This window comes from Epargyreus clarus, unplaced genomic scaffold (assembly GCF_041222505.1).
Source record: "Epargyreus clarus isolate Ecla_fem2 unplaced genomic scaffold, WU_Ecla_fem_2.2 ptg000017l, whole genome shotgun sequence".
Taxonomy (NCBI): domain Eukaryota; kingdom Metazoa; phylum Arthropoda; class Insecta; order Lepidoptera; family Hesperiidae; genus Epargyreus; species Epargyreus clarus.
The window spans coordinates 5,241,429-5,266,097 of NW_027332225.1; the positions used below are offsets into that span (position 1 = coordinate 5,241,429).

The 24,669-nt window shown below is 34.7% G+C and overlaps 2 protein-coding genes across 4 annotated transcripts in view; both read right to left on the reverse strand.

The window, feature by feature from the left end:
* LOC140748918 (protein unc-13 homolog B-like) overlaps window positions 1–7,198 on the reverse strand; it is a 338,912-nt gene extending 331,714 nt beyond the window's left edge. For 2 of the 3 annotated variants that reach the window (XM_073081879.1, XM_073081878.1), the window contains exons 1-4: window positions 7,099–7,198; window positions 6,668–6,735; window positions 4,305–6,254; window positions 3,680–4,026 (exon numbers count right to left, since the gene is read on the reverse strand). In XM_073081879.1, the coding sequence (XP_072937980.1) occupies window positions 3,680–4,026; window positions 4,305–6,254; window positions 6,668–6,719 (2,349 nt within the window). In that variant the 5' untranslated portion in view covers window positions 6,720–6,735; window positions 7,099–7,198. Of the gene's footprint in view, window positions 1–3,679; window positions 4,027–4,304; window positions 6,293–6,667; window positions 6,736–7,098 lie in introns of those variants that run through there. The other variant, XM_073081880.1, reaches the window with a different exon arrangement.
* Window positions 7,095–24,669, reverse strand: part of LOC140749219 (uncharacterized) — a 120,348-nt gene continuing 102,773 nt past the window's right edge. Inside the window, exons 7-15 of the mRNA XM_073082267.1 lie at window positions 18,748–18,861; window positions 14,392–14,507; window positions 13,497–13,600; window positions 12,828–12,913; window positions 11,019–11,115; window positions 9,315–9,513; window positions 8,593–8,677; window positions 7,901–8,113; window positions 7,095–7,210 (exon numbers count right to left, since the gene is read on the reverse strand). Coding sequence (XP_072938368.1) covers window positions 7,095–7,210; window positions 7,901–8,113; window positions 8,593–8,677; window positions 9,315–9,513; window positions 11,019–11,115; window positions 12,828–12,913; window positions 13,497–13,600; window positions 14,392–14,507; window positions 18,748–18,861 — 1,130 coding nt within the window. The remainder of the gene's footprint in view (window positions 7,211–7,900; window positions 8,114–8,592; window positions 8,678–9,314; window positions 9,514–11,018; window positions 11,116–12,827; window positions 12,914–13,496; window positions 13,601–14,391; window positions 14,508–18,747; window positions 18,862–24,669) is intronic.

Consider the following 24,669-nt stretch of genomic DNA (forward strand, 5'->3'; position numbering starts at 1 on the left):
TACCTTCGCTTAATTTGCATCCATGTAGGTTGTATATAATTTTAATGTTTTTTTCGTGACACATTGATTTTAAGAAAATATTGAATACATCATTTGTGAATTGTATGTGAAATATATGTGTCAAGTGTGTGGTGGTGTGTGTAATATGTTTTTTATTGATTTATGTACTTTCTATGCAAATATTAACATTCTGCTCTTCTTCGATATATAAACTATATTTGTGGCAAATTTCATACTCGTCCGTCCCCGTAATTTTCGTAAAAACACGTACAAAGTTTTCGTTTCACATATTAATATATAGAGATATATGAAAGGGTAATATACATATTAAGCCTACTACTACTAATATAGTCTGATTTTATTCAATGATACTTGCCACTGTGCGACAATAATACACATAAGAGAACTTTACATAAATAAAAAACCTTTCTAAGTCCTTCCAGGGTTGTGGATGCAATAAATACACATACCGGTGTAAAAGTACGAGTAGAACGTACATTGAACATTCTAATTTCCGCCTAACCTTTTATCGCAGCTGAATCCTTAGAATAGACCGAAATACTCACTATTTTTACCACGCGAATTCTCTAAAACATTACCTAGTTCGTAGTCACAATTATGTACCCATATACGAGTATACCTTTTTTTATTTATTGCATCATATATGGTACAGGTGATGTTATTTTTTGACAATGATCTGCATATTTGGCCAATAACGGCATGCAAAAGTAATGTTAAGTAGAGTAAACGTAAATTAAAATTTATAAACTTATGTTACTTGTTTTAATAACTCCAATACCCGAAATCAATTTACAAAGGTATCGGAGCCATTGTACGAGAAACCCGCTAGTAATAATATTCAATCTTAATTTATTGTTGACGAATGTTTACCAAAGTTCGAAAATTTCGTATATCAATCCAAAAGTTTGAAAGATTGATCATTACCATCGGCGCTAATTAAGCAAGGCAGCTCATTCAGATTTCAGGCTACTATAGTAAGTATATACTAATAACATAAACTATTTTCTTGGTCCAATTTACAACTTTTATTATTCCCGCGTGAAATACAAGTCTTGCGCCAAGCACGTTTTTTTTTATGCTAATGCACACAATCGTATAACACATACAGCCAGTGACTATTGATATTCATAATGTGTTATTATAAAAAATAACACATTATGAATATCAACACAACACACAATATCAACACAAAATAATTAATTAAAATAATACTATAGTTAAATATTCAATATATTGCTAACAATACAAACAAAATAGGTATTAAGAAGTCCTTGGTAGACTGAACTTGTACAGCAATTTGAAACGATACACTCATTTACAACAAATGACTATGCCTCTGAATATAATACAAAATTTTTGAAAAATACTGTTCGAAAAAAACAGCCACTTACCTCAAATACTCGTATTTACAAGCCCGATATGAAGACATAATTTTCATATTAATCATATTTAGTTTATTCAGTCAATTACGTCTAACTTAAAAAAAAAGCTAAAAGTATACTTGCAGCACATGCTTTTTGTCATTATGCAATTCTGATTGATTTCCATAAAATTGGCCATAAAGCTGTTAACCTGATTCCTATTTAAACCTATCAACCTACGACCCATTTACAATAATACATGAAAAATATCACTTTGTTCTATGTGTAATGGATAAACTTTATCTAGAGTTTATCAGTATAAGGAGAAAATAGCATAGTAGAAGCTTTTTCGCATTCCCAGCGGTGGCTCGCGCTGCGCACAGCGGGGCTCGCCCACGCCATCTGTCTTTATATGCGATTGTCTTGTTACTAAATAGTATACAGTATGTAACATTAAAGGAAAGTATAAGAGAATAAAATTGTTTCTAATCCTTTGAAAAGTCTCGCGCAAATGTTTTTTAGTGTTTAACATTATGACGTCATTTTATGTCAAAAAACAGTTTGAAATAGGGTTCCGCGTCCTGTTCTTTTATTCTCGTAAAAATAAGTAATGAACTTACAAAATCACAGTTTTTTACTTAACTATCATATTATTTGTATTTATTTTAATTAAAAAATGAAGACTGCTAAGTACTATTGTGCAATTGTAACCTTCTTAAATAGGCTTCAATGCATAATACCTACTCATAATATGAAATTTTACTAATTAAAAATTGAGACATTAAACCATGATCTCAATGAAAGCATTAATAATTTTTATTATAATTCTTCACAACATAATATTAAAAATTATATATTCTGCGATAACGGATATGAGTACGAGTTCATCTGACTGAATTGGGTATGCAAATTCTATATAGTTAATAACAAAACGATGACATGCCGATCCGAAATAATATTGGAAGATAATGACAGCGGTTTAATTGTGTAATCGTAGCACCATGGCGCACACGTCGAGATCATATTAAAGTTTACTGATTACTACCAAAAATAGCTTTATTCGAGTACACAGCGATCTTATATTTAAACAATATATCTGATAAAATCGTAGAACGCTAAGACGCTACTCTAACTTACACCTAAAGGAATAAAGTATTATTATGACTATAATTACTACAATAGTCGTTTCTATAAAAATATTTAATCATATTTATCTTTTAAGCCCGCAAATTCCTACGTTAGATTGAACAAATAATAAATATGTAAAAATGTTTAATCATATTTATCTTTTTAGCCCGCAAATTTCTACGTTACATTGAACAAATAATAAATATGTAAATATGTTTGTTTAATCATATTTATCTTTTAAGCCCGCAAATTCCTACGTTAGATTGACAAATAATAAATACGTAAAAATGTTTAATCATATTTATCTTTTATACCCGCAAATTCCTACGTTAGATTGAACAAATAATAAATACCTTGTTATTACCATTGATTAGTTACAGAAATGGTCTTTGCTATTACTAAATTGGCACCTACTGCGCTAGACTACATTATCATCATAGTCCATCAACGTTCAATTAATTAATTGACCAAGGTCTATCTAGTACAACACTACGCATATATAATTTATATCTTACTTTTATTTTTACCTTGTCTTGTGGTGTATGAAACGTACATTTCAATTTTAATAATATCTTATTCAGTGCCTATTATCCGTATTATCCGTATGTATTAAGTTAATTGTAAACTGTTAAGGTTAAGTTTATAAATAGTTCTTCATTTTTCATTTACAATATTTTTCATTTAATGAGTATTCAGGCGCCTTCTTAGATTCCGTTTTCTGATAGGTTATAGTAGTTATTCCACTGCTAAAATATTAATGAAAAATTGACGTAGGTAAAATCGTTTACTTGCGATTCGCCGATATGTTTAATTCTTACCTGCAGTCTTTGCTCCATTGCACTAAATACACAATATTAATTCTCCATGAAATAAACACAATATAAAGTCAAAATATAAATTGACGACAAAATCAGATAAACAAATAAATAAATATAAACAAAAAAACTTAAAATTATAAAATAAACCAAACTCAAAAATAAATCAAACATTTAAAACCATATCTTTCTTTAAAATTAAAAGTAAATAACAAAATATAAAAAAAAACTGTAAAAAAGAAAACGAAAAAAGAAAAACAAATTCTGTTGCTTATAACATGAAAATAATAATAAAATATACCAGTCATAAGAAATTAATTCTGATTTCATCGTCATAATTGGAAAATCACTCACGTTTAGCTGCATCACGATCTTGTTGTACGCCCGGTGCCACCTCTGCTTCGGCGTCAGCTTCGGCTGCTCTGGTTGGAAGTCCAACGGCTCGTCCTCCTGTCTCTCTTGGTCCTCTGGAAACACGTCCTCTTCCTGGTATTGTTCATCGGCTTCTTGGAACTGATCCTGATCGTCAAACTTCTCATCGTCTCTAAAAGCCTCATCCTGATCTTGAAGGTCATCAGGGTATTCATTGCCGGTATCGTCAAAAGAATCGCGAGCCTCGTGAAATTTGCCAGGCTCGGGAACCTCATGATACGTTGTACGCTCCTCTTTGAACGTAACTTTTGATTTGTCCGTGATTGGTTCTGAAAAAAATCAGCTGTGTGAAAATATACTCGTACCATTGCTCCTACTCACCTTATAATTTCGTAAGTAGGGACATAACTTTATCTGACCAATACTGTAATATACGTTCAAAATAACGTCTTTCTTATTTTTTACAATCAAATTTAAAAAAATACATAGATTCGATTTTAAACAAAGGGCATACTCCCATAAATAAAATTAGTTATTTCATACAATTATTGCAAAGTTAAGGAATTAAATTTTCAATGAAAATTAAAATGATATAAACATCACTCACCTTCCTGTGTTGTAGGAATACTACGAAATGAACTTTGAGAAGTTTTTCGATCAAGTATTGACGGCGTTTGACTGTGATAACTGTCAACTGAAGGCTTTCGCACTTGCGAACCATTTCTTGACGGAGAAGTTTTCTGTATCTTTGAACTTGGCTCCTCCGCTATATGTTCCTCCTCAGCAACGTCTTCATGGATGGTGTCATGTATGTAATCATCATCACGATACCTATCCAAAGACGTTCTTTCAACGCGGTCTACTTGATCAATTTCAGTCTTATTGTACTCGTCCTCGTAGGCACTTTCATCGAAACTCGATGGGGGATCTGGAGCATCGGGTAGCGTTCGAGTTCTTCGCACCGATGGTCTCTGTATAGATTCTTGTCTTCTTAACGACGGCGTCCGCGGCAAGGATGCGGGCGAAGATGTAGTCACAGTTGATGTTGAAACAGGCTGCGACACCTCAGGGACGGATGATGTGACGGCACTAGTTGTCGTACTGGGGAGCGATGTAGCAGGAACTGCGGCTGAAGTAAATTGAGCAGTTGGGGCAGTTGTGACTGAAGCGGTGGTTGATGGTTGGCTCATTGCAGGAGCTCCGACAGCTGCCGCGGCAGCACCAAAGAAACTGCCGAGTTTCTTAGCACCACCCGCAAACATTGAGCCTAAAGTAGCTGCACCCGTTAGAACGGTGGCTTGAAGCTGCTGCGCAGGTAACTTTTGTTGCTGTTGCTGTTGTTGTTGTTGCTGCTGCTGCTGCTGCTGCTGCTGTTTTAATTGCTGTTGTTGTTGAAGCTGTTCTTGTTGCTGTTTTTGAGCTTGAATTAACATATCTTGTTGCTGTTGCTGTTGTTGTTGTTGCTGTTGATAATCTTGTTGAAACTGCTGTTGTTGGTTTTGTTGTTGTTGTTGTTCATATTGCTGTTGGTCGTATGCTTTTTGGTCATACTGCTGATCAAACTGCTGTTGGTCGTATTGCTGTGGTTGTTCATACGATTGTTCTTCATATTTCTGTTGATCGTACTGTTGCTGTTCATATTTCTCCTCATATTGCTGTTCATCATATTGCTGTTGATCGTATGTTTTTTGGTCATATTCTTTTTGATCAAATTGTTGGTCATACTGCTGTTGATCATACTGTTCTTTTCCATATTGGTCCTGATCATAACGCTGTTGATCGTACTGTTTTTGGTCATATTGTTGTTGATCATATTGTTTTTCATCGTACTGTTTCTCGCCGTATTGCTGTTGATCATACTGTTTCTCATCATACTGTTTCTGGTCATACTGTTGATCATATCGTTGTTCATCATACCCTTTTTGATCATACTGTTGCGCATCGTATGGTTTTTGATCATACGTTTGTTGGTCATATTTCTGTTCTTCATACTGTTGTTGATCATATTGCTGTTCGCCGTATTGTTTTTGGTCATATTGTTGGTCATCGTACTGCCGTTGCTGCTCATATTGTTCTTGTTGTTCATATTGTTTTTCTTGGTCGTATTGTTTCTGTTGGTCGTATTGCTGCTGTTGGTGTTGCAGCTGAATATTTTGTTTCTCATTTAGTTGATATTGTTTTTCTTGTTGCCTTTGCTGAAGTTTTTGTTCTTGCTGTTGTTGAAATTGAGTAAGCAAAGATTTATCCTTTTGATATTGTTGATCCTGTTGTTTTTGAAAATTAATATCTGTTTTTTGGTCCACATATTGATTTTTATCTTTCAAATATGATTGTTCTTTCTGGTCGAATTTTTGGAACTGTTGTTTTTCTTCATACGTTGAATCATATTGACGATAAGTTGTTTCCTGATATATATCTTGCTTACTCGTAACAGGCGGTTGTATATACGACTGTGTTGTTGCTGGTATAGACTTAGGTATAAGAGAATCATCTGCACTAGCAACAGTATACGAAAACTGCGTCATTGTGTCGGTCTCACCCCAGGTTGATTTTTGAGCTGGAATATTATAGAATACTTTAAAAATGCTATATACGAATTGATCGTACAATCCATTAAATAACCGACACGTCATTCCTAACAGAATAATATACGAAACTGATTTATATATGGACAGATCATGAGCGGAACGGAAGTTTTTATCTTAAGCGAACGTCGCAATGTTAATGATAAATTCTATAAATTTATTTATAGCAAATTGTTAAATAATTAGACGTGACATTTAGATTGAATTTACTAACATTTAGATTATTATATTAAAATAATTATTTTCTTATTTTATAAAACGAGTTAACATAGAAAATATATTGTGCGATTAATTTTTTTATTACTTAGAATCTTAACTGAGTAAAAAAGGTTATTTATTGTATTCATTACTAAATATACAAAAAATACTTTATTTAAATAATTACCAGCTGCTGCAGGCGGAGTGGCGTGAGGCGTCTCATCAAAGAAAGGTTGCATTCCATCCTCGTCATAACTGAAATAAGGCATTTTGTCTAAATGAAACTTGTCAATACAAAATAACTGCTTACGTATGCATAAGGTCCAGCGATAAATTTAGAAAAACGGTTTATTCTTGACTTGCATTTTAGAATCTAAATGTTACTTATTTTAACGAAAGAGAAAACGTCGTGAGGAAATCTCAATAATTACGAACTCAGATCTCAAGAGTTCTTCATGATGTGTTTAAACGTATTTGGTCTCTACGGTGTACTATTTGTACCTTTCTACCTTGTCAATGTTAAGGCGAGTAAAATATATGTCAACTTTTTACAAAAAATCCATGAACTTGTGACTTCAGTTGGTTATCAATTTAATCAAATTATATTGTATATGTTACCTTGTATTATAATTGGTGTCTTGATATTGGTCGATTGCAGTGTCTTTATACTGCTGTTGATATCCGAAGCTGTCATAACCGTAGCTCACTTCTGGTACGATTCTTTCGGCTTCTGTATGAATTATGCCTTATTATTTGTTGTTTATGTAATTATGTAAAGTTATTGTAGTTACTGCATGTCTATACATAAAGTCAGTTTAACGTTCGGCAGAAATTTTTGGCAGTACTTTCAGATTTCAAAGAGAGTAATGACCTCATGAAACAGAAAAAACAATTTTCTGTTCAATGAATGACATCTTCATAATTGACCTGAGTATAAACTTTTCTTTATAAATGAATATAGATCTTATTTGCATAATAAAGCCCATCCGTCATATTTAATACTACTTATAAATAATGACATGCCTTAAAGGCACTTATAGGTTAATTTATAACATTACTACTTACCGTTTTTCAATTAATGGTTTAAGTATAACCCTACTAACATAATTCATTATAAAATCCAATGTCTTAAATGTATTAGATAATGAAACAAACAAGCTTTTAAACAATGAGTATGATTCTTCTTGATGAATTCTTCAATTTTACAATTTGTATTAAAGTATTTCATGGATATACGCTCTGAAGTTGTTGCGAGCAGGTGTAGTCATATAATTTGCTATGGCGACGCGATTCTATATTCAGTGCGGACTAGCGGTTTTACGCGGCCTATAATCGTTTACCATCAGGTGGAATAGAAGGTCGTTTCCTAATTCAAGCTCTAACAAAAGAATCACGTATGTCTTTAGAAGCTAATACCGACCCTGTGAGTAAGGCACGTGTGTGTGCGCGGGCGCGGTGTGCGCGGGCGCGGCGTACGCGGGCTGCGGCGCGGGCGCGGGCGGCGCGGGCTGCACGCGCGTGGCGGGCGGCCGCGGCAGCTTGCGCCCGCGTCGCCCGCCGCTCGTCCAGCTCGACTCGCTGCCCGGCGGCAGGGGTAGCGCCCGCCCGCGCTTCGGTGTTGATGATGGTGTCGCTGTTGAACACGAATTATCATAACTTGATAGAGTACCTATAGCTAACCTAAGCTTTTAATGAGAGTTATATTATGTTTGGTATAGCGGTGTCGCTATTAGTGGAACTAAATTAACATATAATTGATGGGTAGGTATATAAGTATTACATGGGTAGTTTATTTACATGTATTATTATGTAATTTAAATTATTGTTAACATGTACATACATGCAAATTAATATAAATGTATGCTGGAAATACAATGCGCCCCGATAACACTATTGTAGACCAGTAGTTTACAAATGACATCTTTATGGCTTAAAAAATACTTTTATATAATAACCTTGAGTAGACGATTTTAATTCTTTAGAAGTAAGAAATTACATAAGATATTTATTTTTGATATTTATTGGTAATAATTACAAATAATATCACAAAGTGAAAACTGTAGACACCATTTACAAGGGTGAGTATGTGGATTTAAGATATCTTTACAATACCTGGTAGACTTGCCGCAGTACGTCGCGGCCGTGGTCTGTATGGCGCCATCTCATTGTAATCCGAGTAACGTGACGAAGGCGGTAACTGAAATGAACATTGACTCAGTTTATTGACATAAAAAAATTCATAAAGATATAAGAACAAGGCAACAGTGACCATTTTTCACTACGCCTACGCGATGCCATATCAGAATAGCTGATACCTCGTAAAACCTAGTCAATAACATATTCTACACAAGTTCATATTCATATTGTATTGTTTTCTAGTAAATGGTTATTCTCGCACATGAACATCTGTAATTAACCCCAAATTAGATTGAAATCCTACCTGAAGTCGACAGCATATGGGAAATTTGAAGTCAGCTACAAATCGGTTATTACATTATGAACTTTTACTTTTAAATGCTTTTACTTTTCTTTTAAATATGTAGCGGAGTTACCATCACGGTTAAACTAAGTAAGCTTCTATAGTCCGCGCCAAATTGCTAGTCCGCTCTGAATATAAAAACGAATCGCGTCGCCATAGCAAATTGTAGAAATTAGCGGGATGAAAACAGCGCGGGACCTTCCCGGCACTCACCTCTGCCCGCTCTTGCCCACGGATACATAGCTGCGTTAGTGTGCCCTTACGTTACTACGGAATATATGTTTGAAGTTGTGCGCAACAACTTTGGCAGCGTTAGTCCGCGGACTCTACCACGTTTTATATTCTACGTTCTAACCTGTTTAGGTGGCATTTGAGGCAGCTGAACAACGGACGAGCGTCTCTTGTTAACGATGTTCTCATACTCAGTTGGTGTAAGGCCACACTCTTCGAAGAAGTACCGGCCGTCCCACTGAGTCTCATACGGCGGGTAGGGGTAACTGCTCGAGTCGTAGTACTCCTCGTAGCTGGGTTGGTGTGAGATGTGTGAATGGTCCCTGAAAGAATTTTGGTTAGTTCCTACCATGCATGTAGAAATGTACAGCTAATATTATGCTTTTCTAGATTATCGTCGGTCCCCGTTCCAGGACTTTAACACTTAATTTTTGAAATAAAATCTGTTTTATAATATGTCATTTTTAAAAATCAATTATAATGCAATATAGGAAAGAGTTAAATCACTTTACAAAATTGTTGTATATGTCTAAATTAATATTTAGCTTAAACTGAATGTATACTTATTATACAATACCTACACATTTAAGAATGAGAGTTATTCTGAGAGAATTTTATCAGTTTTCAGACTTGTATCATTTATTTATAACGGGACTTAAAATTATATTGTATATAACATAGTACCTACTTATTATGAAACTGGCATTTATACAATTTTATGAAACAGCGCATGATTAATAAGCTAAGCAGCCAGTGATTATGGTTTTTTATTTATAAAAAATCGTAATTAGCGAATATGCTTTTTAGAGTGACTATGTTTACTTATCCTTTCTTATGATAATTACATAGCGTAGCACACTAACGAAATTAAGCGGGATCTCTCATGGTTATAATTTATGTATAGCTATCGTTAAACTTTATGGCTACTTAGAGACTGCTGCGCCGCGCTTTATGCATAATAATTATGTCTTAGGGTGGTAACACACGAGCGATCGTGAACTCATAAATGAGCGACAGGGCTTCGGCAATGAACAGGCTTTCGGTTACAAGCAGCAGTAGCTGACAGAGGACGCTAGCGACCGGCTTCGACAGTCAGCCACTGCCGGAGACCGTCATTCGTATATAACTCACTTGCCTGACTTAGAGCGTAGCCCATACAGAAGAGACGTCAGAGGAGGAAAAGGTTGAGACTCTAAGACCTTTTTATTTTGTTTCATACACAACAAAATCCATAGCCTCATTTCGCCGTAACAAATAAAGAAGTGGTAAGAAGCGGATGGAAGTATTTGAGATTATAACGGACTTAGGTCTGACGTCTTTTCCACGCATCAACTTTTATTTCTGAATACATGTATATTAATGGTAACTGCTTATGTGTCAATACACGGGTAGCTTAACACTGACAGACATTTAAACAGCATATGTAAAACTAATAGCAATCTCAATACATGCTAACTAAATCACTGAATGCAAATTACTATACTATTGTATACGAAAAATTCAAAGTCTCTGCTCGAGAATAACAGCTTTTTGTATCCACACCGCTTACACTTATATTTTTTTGAATAATTCGAAAACATAAACAAGGAGCTCTAATAGTCTCCGTTTGGAGCTTGTATATAAGCAAAACGTTTAGAAAACTTCGACAGCGTGATGCAGCATATACGAGGAGCCATCTCTTGACGACTTTCAGAAAGACACCATAAAAGTTTAACAATTAACACCAAACTACCCGTGTATTCTCACTAATTTACAAATAGAATACCTGATAGACTTCCTTCTCTATAGTTATGGTCATCGGTTAATGTTTAGCAATATAGCGATTTACCTAATGTGCGTGCTAGTGGTGTAAGCATCGTAACCGTACCCCATCCCATCGTCGTACAAGGTGTTCTGACGCTCTAGGCTTGGTCTTCGCTGTTCCTCTGCAATAAGATATTAAAACACATTAGAAACAGGTTATTTTGCTTTACTGTACATTTATACTGTATTAATCATGCCGCAGTAATAAATTTGAGCAAATAAAAGAAATAAAAAGATTAAATATGGAGTTCTGAATTAAATTAAAATATTTTTTTAATAAATAACGTTAAATATTATCTAAATTATCGTAGGTATTGTATGTCGCGTACTTTTCATATACAAATAAAAACTTAAGTTTTGAAGCTAAAATCATTAATGCGGAAGCAGCATGTCTAGGGTAAATCGGGCAATTGTGCCCCACCATTCGAAAAATTCAAATAATAAACAGTATCATTTTAAAAATCCTTATTAATTTGAATAGTCTTAACCTCTGAATCAATTTGCATAACAAAAACCAATAAAAACCTCTTAAATATAATTAAAGCAGCTGAGATCAACATTTATTTAAAATCTATGGTGGGGCACATTTCACGGATACATCAGTCATATGTGCCCCACTAAAGCCTCTCATTTCCTAGTCTTTTTTCTTTCCCTTTTCCTTTATTTTTGCCACCACACTTGTTGCAATCTTCATGGAACCAGCCAGAACACTGTAAACACTAAATCCAGTCAGTTTTCTTCTTCGTATGGTAGTAAGACTCGAGACATTCTACACAAGTGTTATCGTTTTCATCAGAACATTCTTCACTATGTTCACTGAGCTGTAACTCTTCTTCACTTTCCGACGATGACGCTACTTCTAAAATATTCTTCTTCCGTTCTGATGGTGTCGTGGTCAAGATTTTATTACTAAATTACTTTCTGATGTCAAAACCTTAACATTTTGTTTTCTTTAACTTAATTTCTGATGTATTACAGGTAATGGACTCACTACTTGCAAGGTCTTGGTTGATGTTTCTTTTTCTGGGAAAACAGAAGCCTGTGAAATATTTTCATTCTGATTCAATAATGATGTAGATGTACTTGGCTGCGACTGCTGATTATTATCATTATTAATAATTGATTTTCACTCCCATTTTCTTGCTTTTGACATCTTCTATTGCTTTTATCATATTTTCTTCCATCCATTTTCTTGGATCTGCTGCCTTTTCCTTTCCCATTTCCTGAAATATAATAATTGATCAGTAATAATTAAAAATAATGTTATGAAAGGAATACACATATGGGGCACATTACCCGAAACTAATCAGGGCACATTAGCCAAATTATCGGGGTAATGTGCCCCACGTAAGATCTATTATTTTTTTTGTCTAAAACGGAACGTAATTATAGGCATACAAAAGTTCAAAGAGGCTATTTTAGGAAAAAAACTTTAAAAACAGAAAAAAATATGAAGAAAATACTTTGACTTAGTGTTATAAGAGGTACAAAATAAATTCAGACTAGTATACTTACTTTTCATTCACTTTTTCCCACTTAAAACAAATAATAACTGGCACGGTGTTTACATAGCCGTCTTATTTGTATCACTGACCTGTTCGGGTCATATTACTGCCAAATTCAAAATGCATCCGTAACTTTTGCGAGTGGGGCACGTTATCGACTGGGGCACGTATGCCTGGTTTACCCTATATGAAAGTTTTCTGTAATGTCCACAAAAGTAAACACAAGAGAGTAACAATGATATCTATAAGGCTTACAATGTTTTTTAAATCACATAAGAGGCTTCATAGAAAAGTCTATAAAACAAAATGTTAAAATAAGTGTTTATTACCTCCCGAGTGCCAATCAGCAGCGGTCCGCCAAGAAATGGCGGATTCTACGCTCGCCTGCGCGTGCAACTGAGACCACGTATCTATCCTGTAAAGAAATAAAAATACTGTTTTTATTCTGTATTAAGGATAATCTGGTAGGAATTAGTTAGTAGCCAGATAAAGGTATTTCTGATTTTAATAAATTTATATATTACAATAGATTATAGACATATATAAATAAAAATTCTACTTAAGTTAAGCAGTAAATGCCGCCTTTAGACATAGGAAAACATCACACAGCTAATAAACTAAACATTTCATTCATCACCCTTTTCAGATCATCTATTAAATATGTCTTAATTAGTATCCTATCAACGCGTGCCTTCCGGTTTTCCCGAATTTATTTATTGATAAATGAATAAATAACTATTCCTCTTCTCATATCCCTACACTAGGATTTGTCTGTGTCAAGGAAGCCATGGACACATACCCAGATTTACAACACTAAATTCATCATTAAGATATCTGTCTGAGCCCTGTCTGAATATAGCTCGGAACTCACTGCATGTCAGACCGGTATGATGATAACTCTGCTGCGCATGGTTAGCCGATATAAGACTATATATAAAGAATCTAAATATAAAGATTCCGCTTAAGTCTTTATCTTAATACCTATTTATATACAATACCTGTTTGTCCTGGGCTGGCTGTTGTAGTAGAGCGGATCGGTGTCACCGTGCAAGTGGTACTCGTCTCTCTCGTACGAATTCTCCCGGGACGCCTCCAAGGATCTCTGGAACCGCAATTAATATTGTTTAAGTAAGGTATTGTCGGGTAACAAGTTTATAGCGTAAGGGCTGCTTAATGACTCATTTATAGTAATTAAAGACTGTTCTGTTTAGTAGTTTATAGTGGAAAGTTGTGATATTTCCGTTGCATTAGATATAAGATGTAGCTATAAATATTCATGTATAAATTCGTCGGCGCTAAAAAAATATTAAAAAAACTCAGTATAATTATTATGCATTTAGGTACATTTTCTTTTCTTTTGTATAAATATTTAGTTGTCTGAAAGATTAAATGAGATTTCAATATAATTATATAAGATATATAAGACTTCGTTCTTAAAAATATTTCCTCACTTTATAGGTATTATCCGGTATATATTTGCAATCGTACAATGCAGTACTTTTGTATTGTATTATATCATATCGTCGTATATCGATATAATGACGTGGAATGATAGTGGTCCTATATATTATAAAAAGTGTGTATATGTTTATACATGTATTGAAGGTGGTAGAACCCTTTGTGGTTCGACTCAAGCGGCACCACCGCCACACCTCAGGGGTAGCGGCGAATCTGTGGCCGACCTCAGGTAGGAATATCTAATCCTATCTGGGGTTGATTACAGATGTCCATGGGCGGCAGTAGCCACCTAACATCAGGTGGGGTGCATGCTCGTCTGCTACTCCTATATTATAAAAAAATAAAAAACATGTCTGTGTAACTAAAACTAATCTAACTAATGTGTCTAATATGTCTAACTAATGTGTGTGTCTGTGTGTGTGTTTCTATAATTACCTGTGGAGTGTGCATCTGATGCGCTGCGCTTCTGAACTGTGACGCACTGCAATTGGCATGTTGACCCACCGGGTAGTTGAGGTCTGACGTATAGTCAGAGTCCTCAGAGTAACCCGCTGGAAATACAACATACATACTAACGTTAATTTTACAGAAACGCGACATATATTGGTGGACTAAAATGTAAATTAAACTTCGGCAGAGTCGGGAGTGAGATAGAGATCGCGACATACTAAATTGCATGTTTCTGGGCTACATTAAGATTTGTTTTAAACTCCCAAACGGTAAAAATGGAACCCTTTTCCGTTTGGGTACGGGTTCCGTTGTCAGTCCGTTTGAAATTTTGGTGAAAATTTTGTAGTACGAAATTTAATTTAGTAAAATTTTGTGTGCGAGGTCAACTCCTATCACACAGGATTCTGTCCACTTGTCGATCTGATCCTCATGCGTACCACCTACATCTTTACATACATACGCAACATACTAACGCTCATTATTTATTAATAATCAATCTACTCGATCCAAAGATCGACATTTAAAAATGACATCGTCAAATTTCAATCTGTCATAGGCAACATTTCAAAAGGTTGAATTATTAATAATAGGCGTAATCCACACCCTCCTGCACCAACTCGCATTGAAACAGCGAGGGATGATCTTAACCTTTCCAAATTGTTTATTGAGACTCCTGCCCATCAGCGGAATATGATTAACATTTCTGCTTTTTTATATACACTAATGTTTAGTGAGAATCTAAAATTACAATAGAAAAGTGAGACTCTTAAGATCTTAAGATCTTAAGAACTACGATAAACTTAGACCCATCGTATCGTAATTGCAAACAAAATTCAATTATAAAAATAAGTAATATAAATCTATATATCATATTTTTTCTACATTGTAAATATAATCCCTATAAAGGGAAGTAAATACTCCCCATCATCTTTTCCTGATAAAATGAGCATCTATTTTTTATATAACGAGTTTTTTATAAGAAATGAAGCTTTACTTTTACGGACAAAGTGATTCTCTTTGTCCTTTTTATACGACGTTAGACTCACTACTGCCGACTTCCTGGTTCTTATAATAGAGGACTTCTCAAGTCGGGGTGAATGTCCGTTTTCCAGGCCAATGTGTTACGTCAAAGGTACTCAAACTCTCGTGCGCCACTCAAAAATCCTGATACGGTAATTGCTAGATTGTATCGGTCGATCGATCGGTCGATTAGTCGACTATTTACGTCTTAAAACGAGGAAATTCTTTATTATAGTTTTAGTGTTGGTTGTTTAAAATAAGGTAATCTACTTAAAATAAGTAAATCCACGTAATATTTTATTACTATGATTAAAGCTTAGAATTACTTTATATTGAGATATTTTCATATCTATTATTTAATATAATTATAATGTATTTCTAAAATTTTGCATGCTTCCCTAAAGCTAAGTGTGAGGAAAATTTTAAATATTCCTACCAACCCAGATTGTACCACATTTAACAGCAAATAAATTAATAAAAATTAATATTTAAAAGTATTAAGCTAATAACATCATTCATTTTAAAACCTATATTGCAATAATGTAATCTTTAAAGTAATAAATATTGCGAAAAAAATTAATTAAGTATACGAGTAATGCATACTAGTGCAAATAAACTCTTATAAATAGTTTACATCGTACATTCATCACTTAATTGTATATTCATCTCTAAATGTAGTGTATTATAGTATAAAAATCATTTCTATGAACCTTTATCATCGTCTCTACATATTTTAAAATATAAATTCCCCAAAAAATTACAACTTAAAGTAATTTATAGTGTTCCATAAAACTCGAGCGATCATAAACTGGTTACTTAGCTATCATAAATTAAGTCTCAGATAAGAAATAAAATGGCAGACAGAATAATGGTGAATTCTTGTAGACGCAGCATTTGAATAAAGACGCCGACACACTAGAGCATTACATCTTTAATAATCAATATTTAATAAAAAAAGTATTTATTATATTTATCCGTATTTATAACTTTAATAGTTTATTGTTTTGTTTTTGCGCGCTGAATTTGTTTTCGTATGAGATTTCCAATCTTAGGGCCGCTGGAAGAAATTTCATTGTGAAATAAACAGTCCTTTGTACTTTGTTTCTGTTATGTTCATTATTTATTACTTTCTCTGTGTTCAAAAACTTATAGAAATAAAATAAATAAATAAATAAATTTAGAATAAATGATAGAAAACTGGTAGAATGTGAAAGTTGTAAATTGCGAATAAACAATTATAATTGGTATGTGAATTCAGCAGTGACTTGAAAAGAAATATTCAATAGATTTACATATGTGTACCCCACATACCTGTATTTGTTTTTTTAGATACAAGTATGTGATATAGCCAAATTTTCTTTCGTGAGCAAATATTACTTGAAAAATTAATTTCATTTATTTCTATATTCAACTTAATTAATTATAAACGTGGTATAAACTTATTTAACCATATGATATGTATTAAATTTAAACCTACCCAAAATAATCGACCAAAAACAAGCTGCTACTATGAACATAGCCTAAGTCCCATTCAGCTATAGGGCATATGAAGGCTTAAGATCTACGAACTAGGCACAAAGAATCTCACGAGTCTTGAACTTTTACAATAACTTGCCCATTAGTAGACCAATGATATATGTTAGAATTTTGCAACCCGCTTCAACCACTAATCGTACTTATTCCAACCTTTCAATAACCAATCTATAAGATATAGATACTATTATCATAAAATATGCGTTTGATTATTAAATTTCTTATAACATATCCCAAAAAATAGACTGTATGCTTCTTTCTGATTATAGAAATGAAAATTATAAATAATACTTACTTATAAAAAATACGAAACATAAATAACATACCTTATGACCTATCAGAATCCAAAAAAAATGAAAGAAAATGGCATCTATAAATCAAGTAGATAGTTCGACATAAATTCAAATTTATCAAAAGCTATCACAACATTTTTAATATGAATCTCCCAGTGTTTTTATTTCCACTTCCATAAAGAAAATGAGTAAAGTCATTGAAGAGAAATATTAAGTATTTCTCTTAGCTTTAAAACGTGAATGCTACAGAGATGTTACTAAAAGCAGTGGATACGTGCTCCATTGTTGCCGCTTGCATAACAACTACTTCCATGATTATTTCCGTGTTCAAAAGTGACGGACTGAGTTGCCTTTATTGTAGCCTTGAGATATTATAACGAGTGTCTTTATTTTACATAAGAGTTAAAAAAATCTAATAGGTTAAATAATGTATACAAATCATCATCTAGTAGTACAGTTGTATGGATAGGAAAAACCAACTGTAATTTAATACAATTCACTGACCCCGTTGTAGGAAAAAAACATTAATTACTAATACGAACAAAATTCAAATCTACCTTGAGGAATACCTTGAATTCGAACGCCGACTCCGATATGAGTAGCAGAAATAACCACTTTATGGCTAACTGTAATATGAATTTCTGCCTTGCGCGGGCAAAAAAATTCATACTACTAACTTGTCACCAGGGACTTTCCTGTCACGCGTGGTAACACCAGGCGTGTCCCAAAAACACACATGAATTAACTCGCTGCTGTCGGACGGAACACGCGTGACCAGAAGGCGTCCTAACGCGCAATACCAATTCATTATTCAAATAGCCTCCTCACATAACAATTCATTACTGTCAACACATTGTGGCTGAATTTATTCAGCGTAAAACAGTTTGAGTATTGTTCACTTGAAAGTTTACATTACGTTTCAGTAAGCGTACAAACTTTGCCCGCCACTGTTCCGGTACAACAGAACAAAGTTATAGATGGCTCGCGGCAGAAAGAGTTCCAATGTGGTTCCAACAATGAAAACGTTACCGTTAATGCAAGTAAAACCGAGCGGAATCAGATTTTAAACTAATATTATCGTGGACGTATTGAAATGAATGATAAGTATTAAATAATACCTCGAAATTTTACTTTGTCTTTTGCTATTGACACAGATATTATTTTAGGGACCTTGTCATCCCTAGAATAGTACCCCATAAACAATGTAGTTTTTATTTTATTTCAAAAATGATTAATAAGGAAAATTTGCAGAAAAATATTTATATTTGAAATATTAGTTGTGTCAAATTACTAAATTATTATTATTAAAATTAATTATTAAAATTGTGTATATTAACACGCTTTTTTTACTATACTCAAACGCTTTTTCAAGGCTACTCGTATAAATATACAACTATTCCTTCTGCAGCCACCTCATACTATATCTAAGTCAAAAGAGAAATTTATATTTTTCCAAGCTGGCTCCACTGCATGTAACGATCGAAAATGCACTTACAATGAGCAACGTATTGCAGCTGCCTCCGAGCCTGTTCAGCCCGCTCTGCGTCGAGGGTCCCGTTGAGCAGATCCAGCTTGCGTTGCAGATCAGCACCCCCCGTTCCTTCAGCGTCTGAAAGTGTTAAACCATTTACTTTACATAAATACACACACTTAAGCAATGTTAACTTAAAATCACGTTTCTTTATTTTTATCAACGACGCAAGTAGCGTGATATGCACCACAGAAAAGAATAAAGAACTAGATGGAGGGTAGATATATTATTTATTTTGTCAACTACTACTTGTTAACGATTTCTCCCCGCCACCGCAGTTTCGCCGTGACCACGACTCGTTCAACTTGGTCGATATATGGTCAATAAAAAAATAAATCGCATATCGGTGATACCCTTTAAATATTAAAATGCGTTATTCCACATTAATATTAGTCTCAAATCATATATGTATATTAAAACAGGATTATGCTACTTGATGTAACTCATACAGCCAAGCGAAGACAAATGCAAAGTTTTCTATGAAGGCTAAGTTTGAAATCCTAATAAAACTATAACATTTACTTTCCTTATGAGCTACCTTAATAAATTACTTCTTCGAGTATTTTTCACATCAACTGAATTGTAATATAAATTAAAAATGTTCTTAGTATAACAGTTGCAAGGAATCAAATTACTTTTCCTTTTATAAAATTTCCCGTAGTGAAACGAAACTAGATGATTTTATTAATAATTTCTGAAATTAATACAGATTCTAATTGAAAATATGGTGACGCAGACAAATTTAGGGACATTTGTAATCTAGGTACTCGTATATTTATCCCTGTAGTTCCGGGACCAGAATAGGGCTACGGTATCCCCTGCCTGTCGTATGAGGCGACTAAAAGGGGGCTTCTGGGGTTGTGGGTGACAAGAGTGGGAGCTTGAACCGCCCGGCCAACGGCCCCGGGAAGGACGGCGGTATGTGTGGTCGCATACCGTCGCGTACGCACCAGATGGTGCGGTGAGCGATAAGCTCAACTGGGCGGAGCCCGACGGGGCAATGCGCTAAGAGGACTCCGGTTGCGTTCCTTTGGAGATCCCGGAGTCCTCTACGCAGCGCTGAGGATGGCCACCGGGGGGGTTTTAGTGCGGTAAGAGTCCCACATAACCCTGTGTCGCTCCCAAGGCATCGGGTACCTTTTGAAGTAACTCAAAGGTGACTGACTGACATTGTGATCTATCAACGCACAGCCCAAACCACTGGACGGATCGGGCTGAAATTTGGCACGCAAGTAGATGTTATGACGTAGGCATCTTACTAAGGCTAAGAAAGGATTTTGATCAATTCTACCCCCAAGGGGATAAAATAGGGGATGAAAGTTTGTATGAATCTTCTTAGTTAATAATATTATTTCGTAACGCGAGCGACACCGTGGGCGATAGCTCGTATATATATTATAATTCTTGTGACACAATGTTAGTTACCATACTCCTCCGAAACGGCTTTACCGATTTTCACCAAATTTTATATGCATATTCAGTAGGTCTGAGAATCGGCTACTATTTACTTTTCTACCCCTAAGTGATAAGGATTGTTCACCCTTATTTTTTTTATTTATATGGCAACACAACGTTTGCCGGGTCAGCTAGTAATGTATAAAGAACAGTTAATCTACCTATCAGTCTATCCTTTCAAGCCTTCCTTGTAATAGTAGCTTAAGATCACTAAAACGTTTAAGTTATAATCACCGCAATAGCTGAAAACCTTTAGAAGAAGGCGTTATTAGTGCATCACTAATGACTTTATCCTAAAATCTTCATTTAGTACTACAAAGACCAAAAATGAGGAACTGGTATTGTTCGGGGGTGATACCTTACGAGGTTTAAATGCAAAATTTTAAGATAGGGTAAAATTGGATAGGAAAACTTCTAGTCTAGTATTATATAAGCTAGGCTGTTCTAGACCAAGTGAAAAAATTCCCAAGTATTCCCATTAAACGGGAGCAAGCTTATATTAGTTAAAAGGCGTTTAACCCCAATCAGCGACCCTTAATAGAGTGTGCTTGTGACCTAATTTCTTGGATTTAATTTATTTCTCCTTCGGAATATAGTTAATAAGGAAAATATAATATATTTAATTTATTAGTGACTATGATGATCGAGTAACGCTATTAATAGATGTTTTCTACCAAGAAGTAGCGAACAAGCATGTAATCCACCAAATGGTGTAGTGGTGGTATCTAGGTCCATGGACACGGAATTCAACCCTAGATAAAAAAAGACAAAAGTCCTACTTAAGGTTGGCCAAAAATATCCTGAGGACTAAGTTGGAACGCCTCGTATAACACAGCAGCGCTGAACACTTCTGTTATGAGAAATACATGTAGCTGTGGTGCCTCAGGACTCGAGCGACAAGGGGTTCTACCACCTTCAAACTATAACTATTTATTTAAAGATTATAAGTGTTTAACCGACTTCAAAAAGGAGGTAGTTATCAATTCGGCCGGTATCTTTTATTTTTATGTATGTACACGAATGACTCCGCCGTTAGTGGACCGATTTTAATAATTATTTTTTTATTGTTTAGAGACGAGCTGTAAGTTGGTCTCATTTAAATATGGTTAGGATCCATCGATGGGTTCTGGAGAAAATGAGGGGAACTCCTCCACCCATGTAAATATAACAGCCATAACTTCGCCGTTTATGAACCTGCGGCGCTCATATTAGACACGCTGTTTACATCGTTATCCAACGAAATATATAAAGCGCCAACTTCAGAAATATGTCCTAAACCAACATTTATTTCAATTATTTTTTACTTTATAGTGACATAGAAGTCGGTTGTATTTTTTGTTACAATTTTTTTTAACATACAATACAATACAATTTAAAGCTAAAGTTGACCAACTAAAATATTATTAATATACATATAAGATGCTGTTAAGATATTTCACATTCCAACTTTTTAACTTGTTCTTCTTGAATTAATTTTGGTGTTGGCGGTACTTTCGCTAAAAGTCGGTCATGGCATTTACTCGAGAGTACGTGGAAGTATGCGAATAATTATGCAATTTCCTTCTCGCAAAACTGAAAAAAGCTCGTTGCATGTTTTATGGTACGTTATTTACATGCTATTTCAGTGTAAGCATGTTATAGTTGTTCGTATCGGCTATTTTTAAATCTACTCGCAATTCGTAATGGTACAAATTTGACTTCAGTTTTTTAATAGTGAAGTACTACTAAGGATTTAAATAAAATTTTCGAGGTTATTATATTTTGCTTATTTTTATCGTTTTAATTTGGTCATTCAATTATTTATTATTCTGAAGTATAATATGGTCTTTATTTGCTAAAAATAGGAATGGAAAATTATTTGAAGTCACGTACAGGTTTCTTCATTCGTTTTACTGGCTTCGTAAGGGATTGGAATATTTTCTGCTAGGTTCAATCTGGAAGTCTTCAAGACAAAAGTAAATAGGCATCATCAAATTCCAGACTGACATAAGTACTAACTACAACCAATTCACATCCCAAACCCACAATATTTTACGGATTTGTAGTATATGTTGCAAATATCCTAAAAATAGCCTAAACCAAATAAAGACTATAGATAAACGAAATAAAAATATTTGGAGAATGGCAAGCACGTTTGCTTGTACACGAACGTGTAACATAGGATCGCGTGACAAAAATCCTACATCGCCGATAAATTATGAGCTACGTAGCGGCTTACCTAAAGCATTAGTAAAATAAATGTGGAAACAAAGAAGCCGCGTTAGACTTTAAGGGGTGTAAAATTAAATTCGCGCAAACTCGTATGAAAGATATTATACGACTGGTAGGATGGGCGACATAAAAATCTCCGTGAAAAGCTTTGTTAAAATATATGTACATTCAAGTAGTACGTTTAAATCCGATCGCATATTTATTTATGTGTTGTTCATAATACCAGACTGATTTCAAAAATATAATTAAGAAAGTTACATACAGTTTTGCTTACATAGATTATTTATTACTTATTTATTTATTTATTACATAGTTTATTTCTTGAAAAACATCTTTGAAATCCGCAAGCAAAAATAAGTCTTTATAATATTCGGTGTCATGACATTCTGTCAACCGTAGAAGAGAAAAGCATTTCTGTTTCATGCTGTAAAAATTGCACAACAATTTTTGAAGGCGGTAGAACTCTTTGTGGTTCGACTCCGGCGGCACCATCGCCACACCTATTTCTGCCTAATAAAAGTAGTGTTAGGCGCTGCTGTGTTCCGTTTTGAAGGGTGTGGTAGGGAGACAGGTACTTTTCCGAGGCGTTCCAGCTTAGTCCTCAGGGGTAGCGGCGCATCTGTGGCCGACCTCAGGTAAGAAAATCTAATCCTATCTGGAGTCGATTGCAGATGTCCATGGGCGGCAGTAGCCACTTACCATCAGGTGGACTGCATGCTCGTCTGCTACTCCTATGTTATAAAAAAAATACAAGTCTAATGTTATTTTTTTCTTACTTATGAACTTAAGTATTATGAACTGATTGATATTGTTGCCACGTGTATATTGCCGTTAAAGTAATTATCAAATGTCACGTTAAATGTCAGCGCATCAACTGCCTTTCCAACATTACCTTTAATGAGAAACTACCTTCCACCCGATACTTGTTAGTATGGGCTTGACTTTTGTGTTAAGTAAGCAGCTAGAACCTATTGGAATCTGAAGCCTAACACGTCATAACATCCAAATAAAATAATTAAAAGAATGTTGTAAATAATATCGAAGAAAGCCTTTGCCGGTTCGAAATGTATAATTTGTGATAATCTAGGTTATGATCTATTTGGGTGCTATATTTTATCGAAATCTATGTAGTGATTCTAAAATAAACATGTAAACGTTACGTTTATATTAATCATTGAACAAAAAGGTGCTTTTCCTGTCGCGCGTGTATTGCCGCACGCACGTCCCACTCACATACATAAAATAACTGCTGTGTCTGCATTACCCGTATTATTATTCCTATAAAACAACAAGATTCAAGTGAGGTGCATGTGGGCAGATCGCGTGTGTGGGTGTTATATATTGGCCTTAATCAACATAGTTAGCCATTCGCCTTAAACAAATTTATCAGGAAGACATCCGATCCTGCACCGCCGCCGTGCAGTGGGAACGCTGACTCCGCACCTACGTTGCCATCACATATTCCCGAACGTGGGAATTCACTCTGGGTGCAGACATCGCCCCAGCAAGTCACCATTTCAGGTAATTACAATTTGGTTCATATTTAATTAAACCATCTAATATTAGGTTATAAATAATTTCAGTCTTTCTGTATCCTGGCTGCTGCATTCCAACGCATAACATAACTTGGGCGTAAACACGCGCGACGATAAAAGAGCACTAAACAAACAACATTTCAAATTGCATCATGTTTAATAGTAAATAAATATACTTCAAAACACGAGAAACGAATTTTAAGAAATGAGAAAATTCTCAAGTCTTTCTCTATCACATAATCAAACCGCGATCTCCAGCTGTCGCGCACATAAGTTCGACGGAAAATCGGGCAACGGAAAGTACTCTTTCTTGTTAAAGCAATCGTATTTTGCAGCAGAAACTCGGAATTTCTAAGATAAACAATATGTATTTTTAAAATTTGTAGTACATAGATATGGTCTTTATTTGCTATGTTCTTTATTTTATGGGTTCTTTGTACTTTCGATTTGTGTTTAAGGAATAGATAATGGTGGAAATCTATTTCATATTAGAAGACTAATTTGTGTTATTTTTATAACATTGTAGTAACAAACGAGCGTGCAGTTATCAGAGGGTAAGTAAGAGGGTGAGGCTACTACCCAAAGGCATTTGTAATTGGAGTTGCCGGCGGCAAAAGGCAAGGGAGCTCAAATCGACCTTCGTAAACGTGGTGTGGGAGGAACAAAATATCTGCTCTCCCAGGGC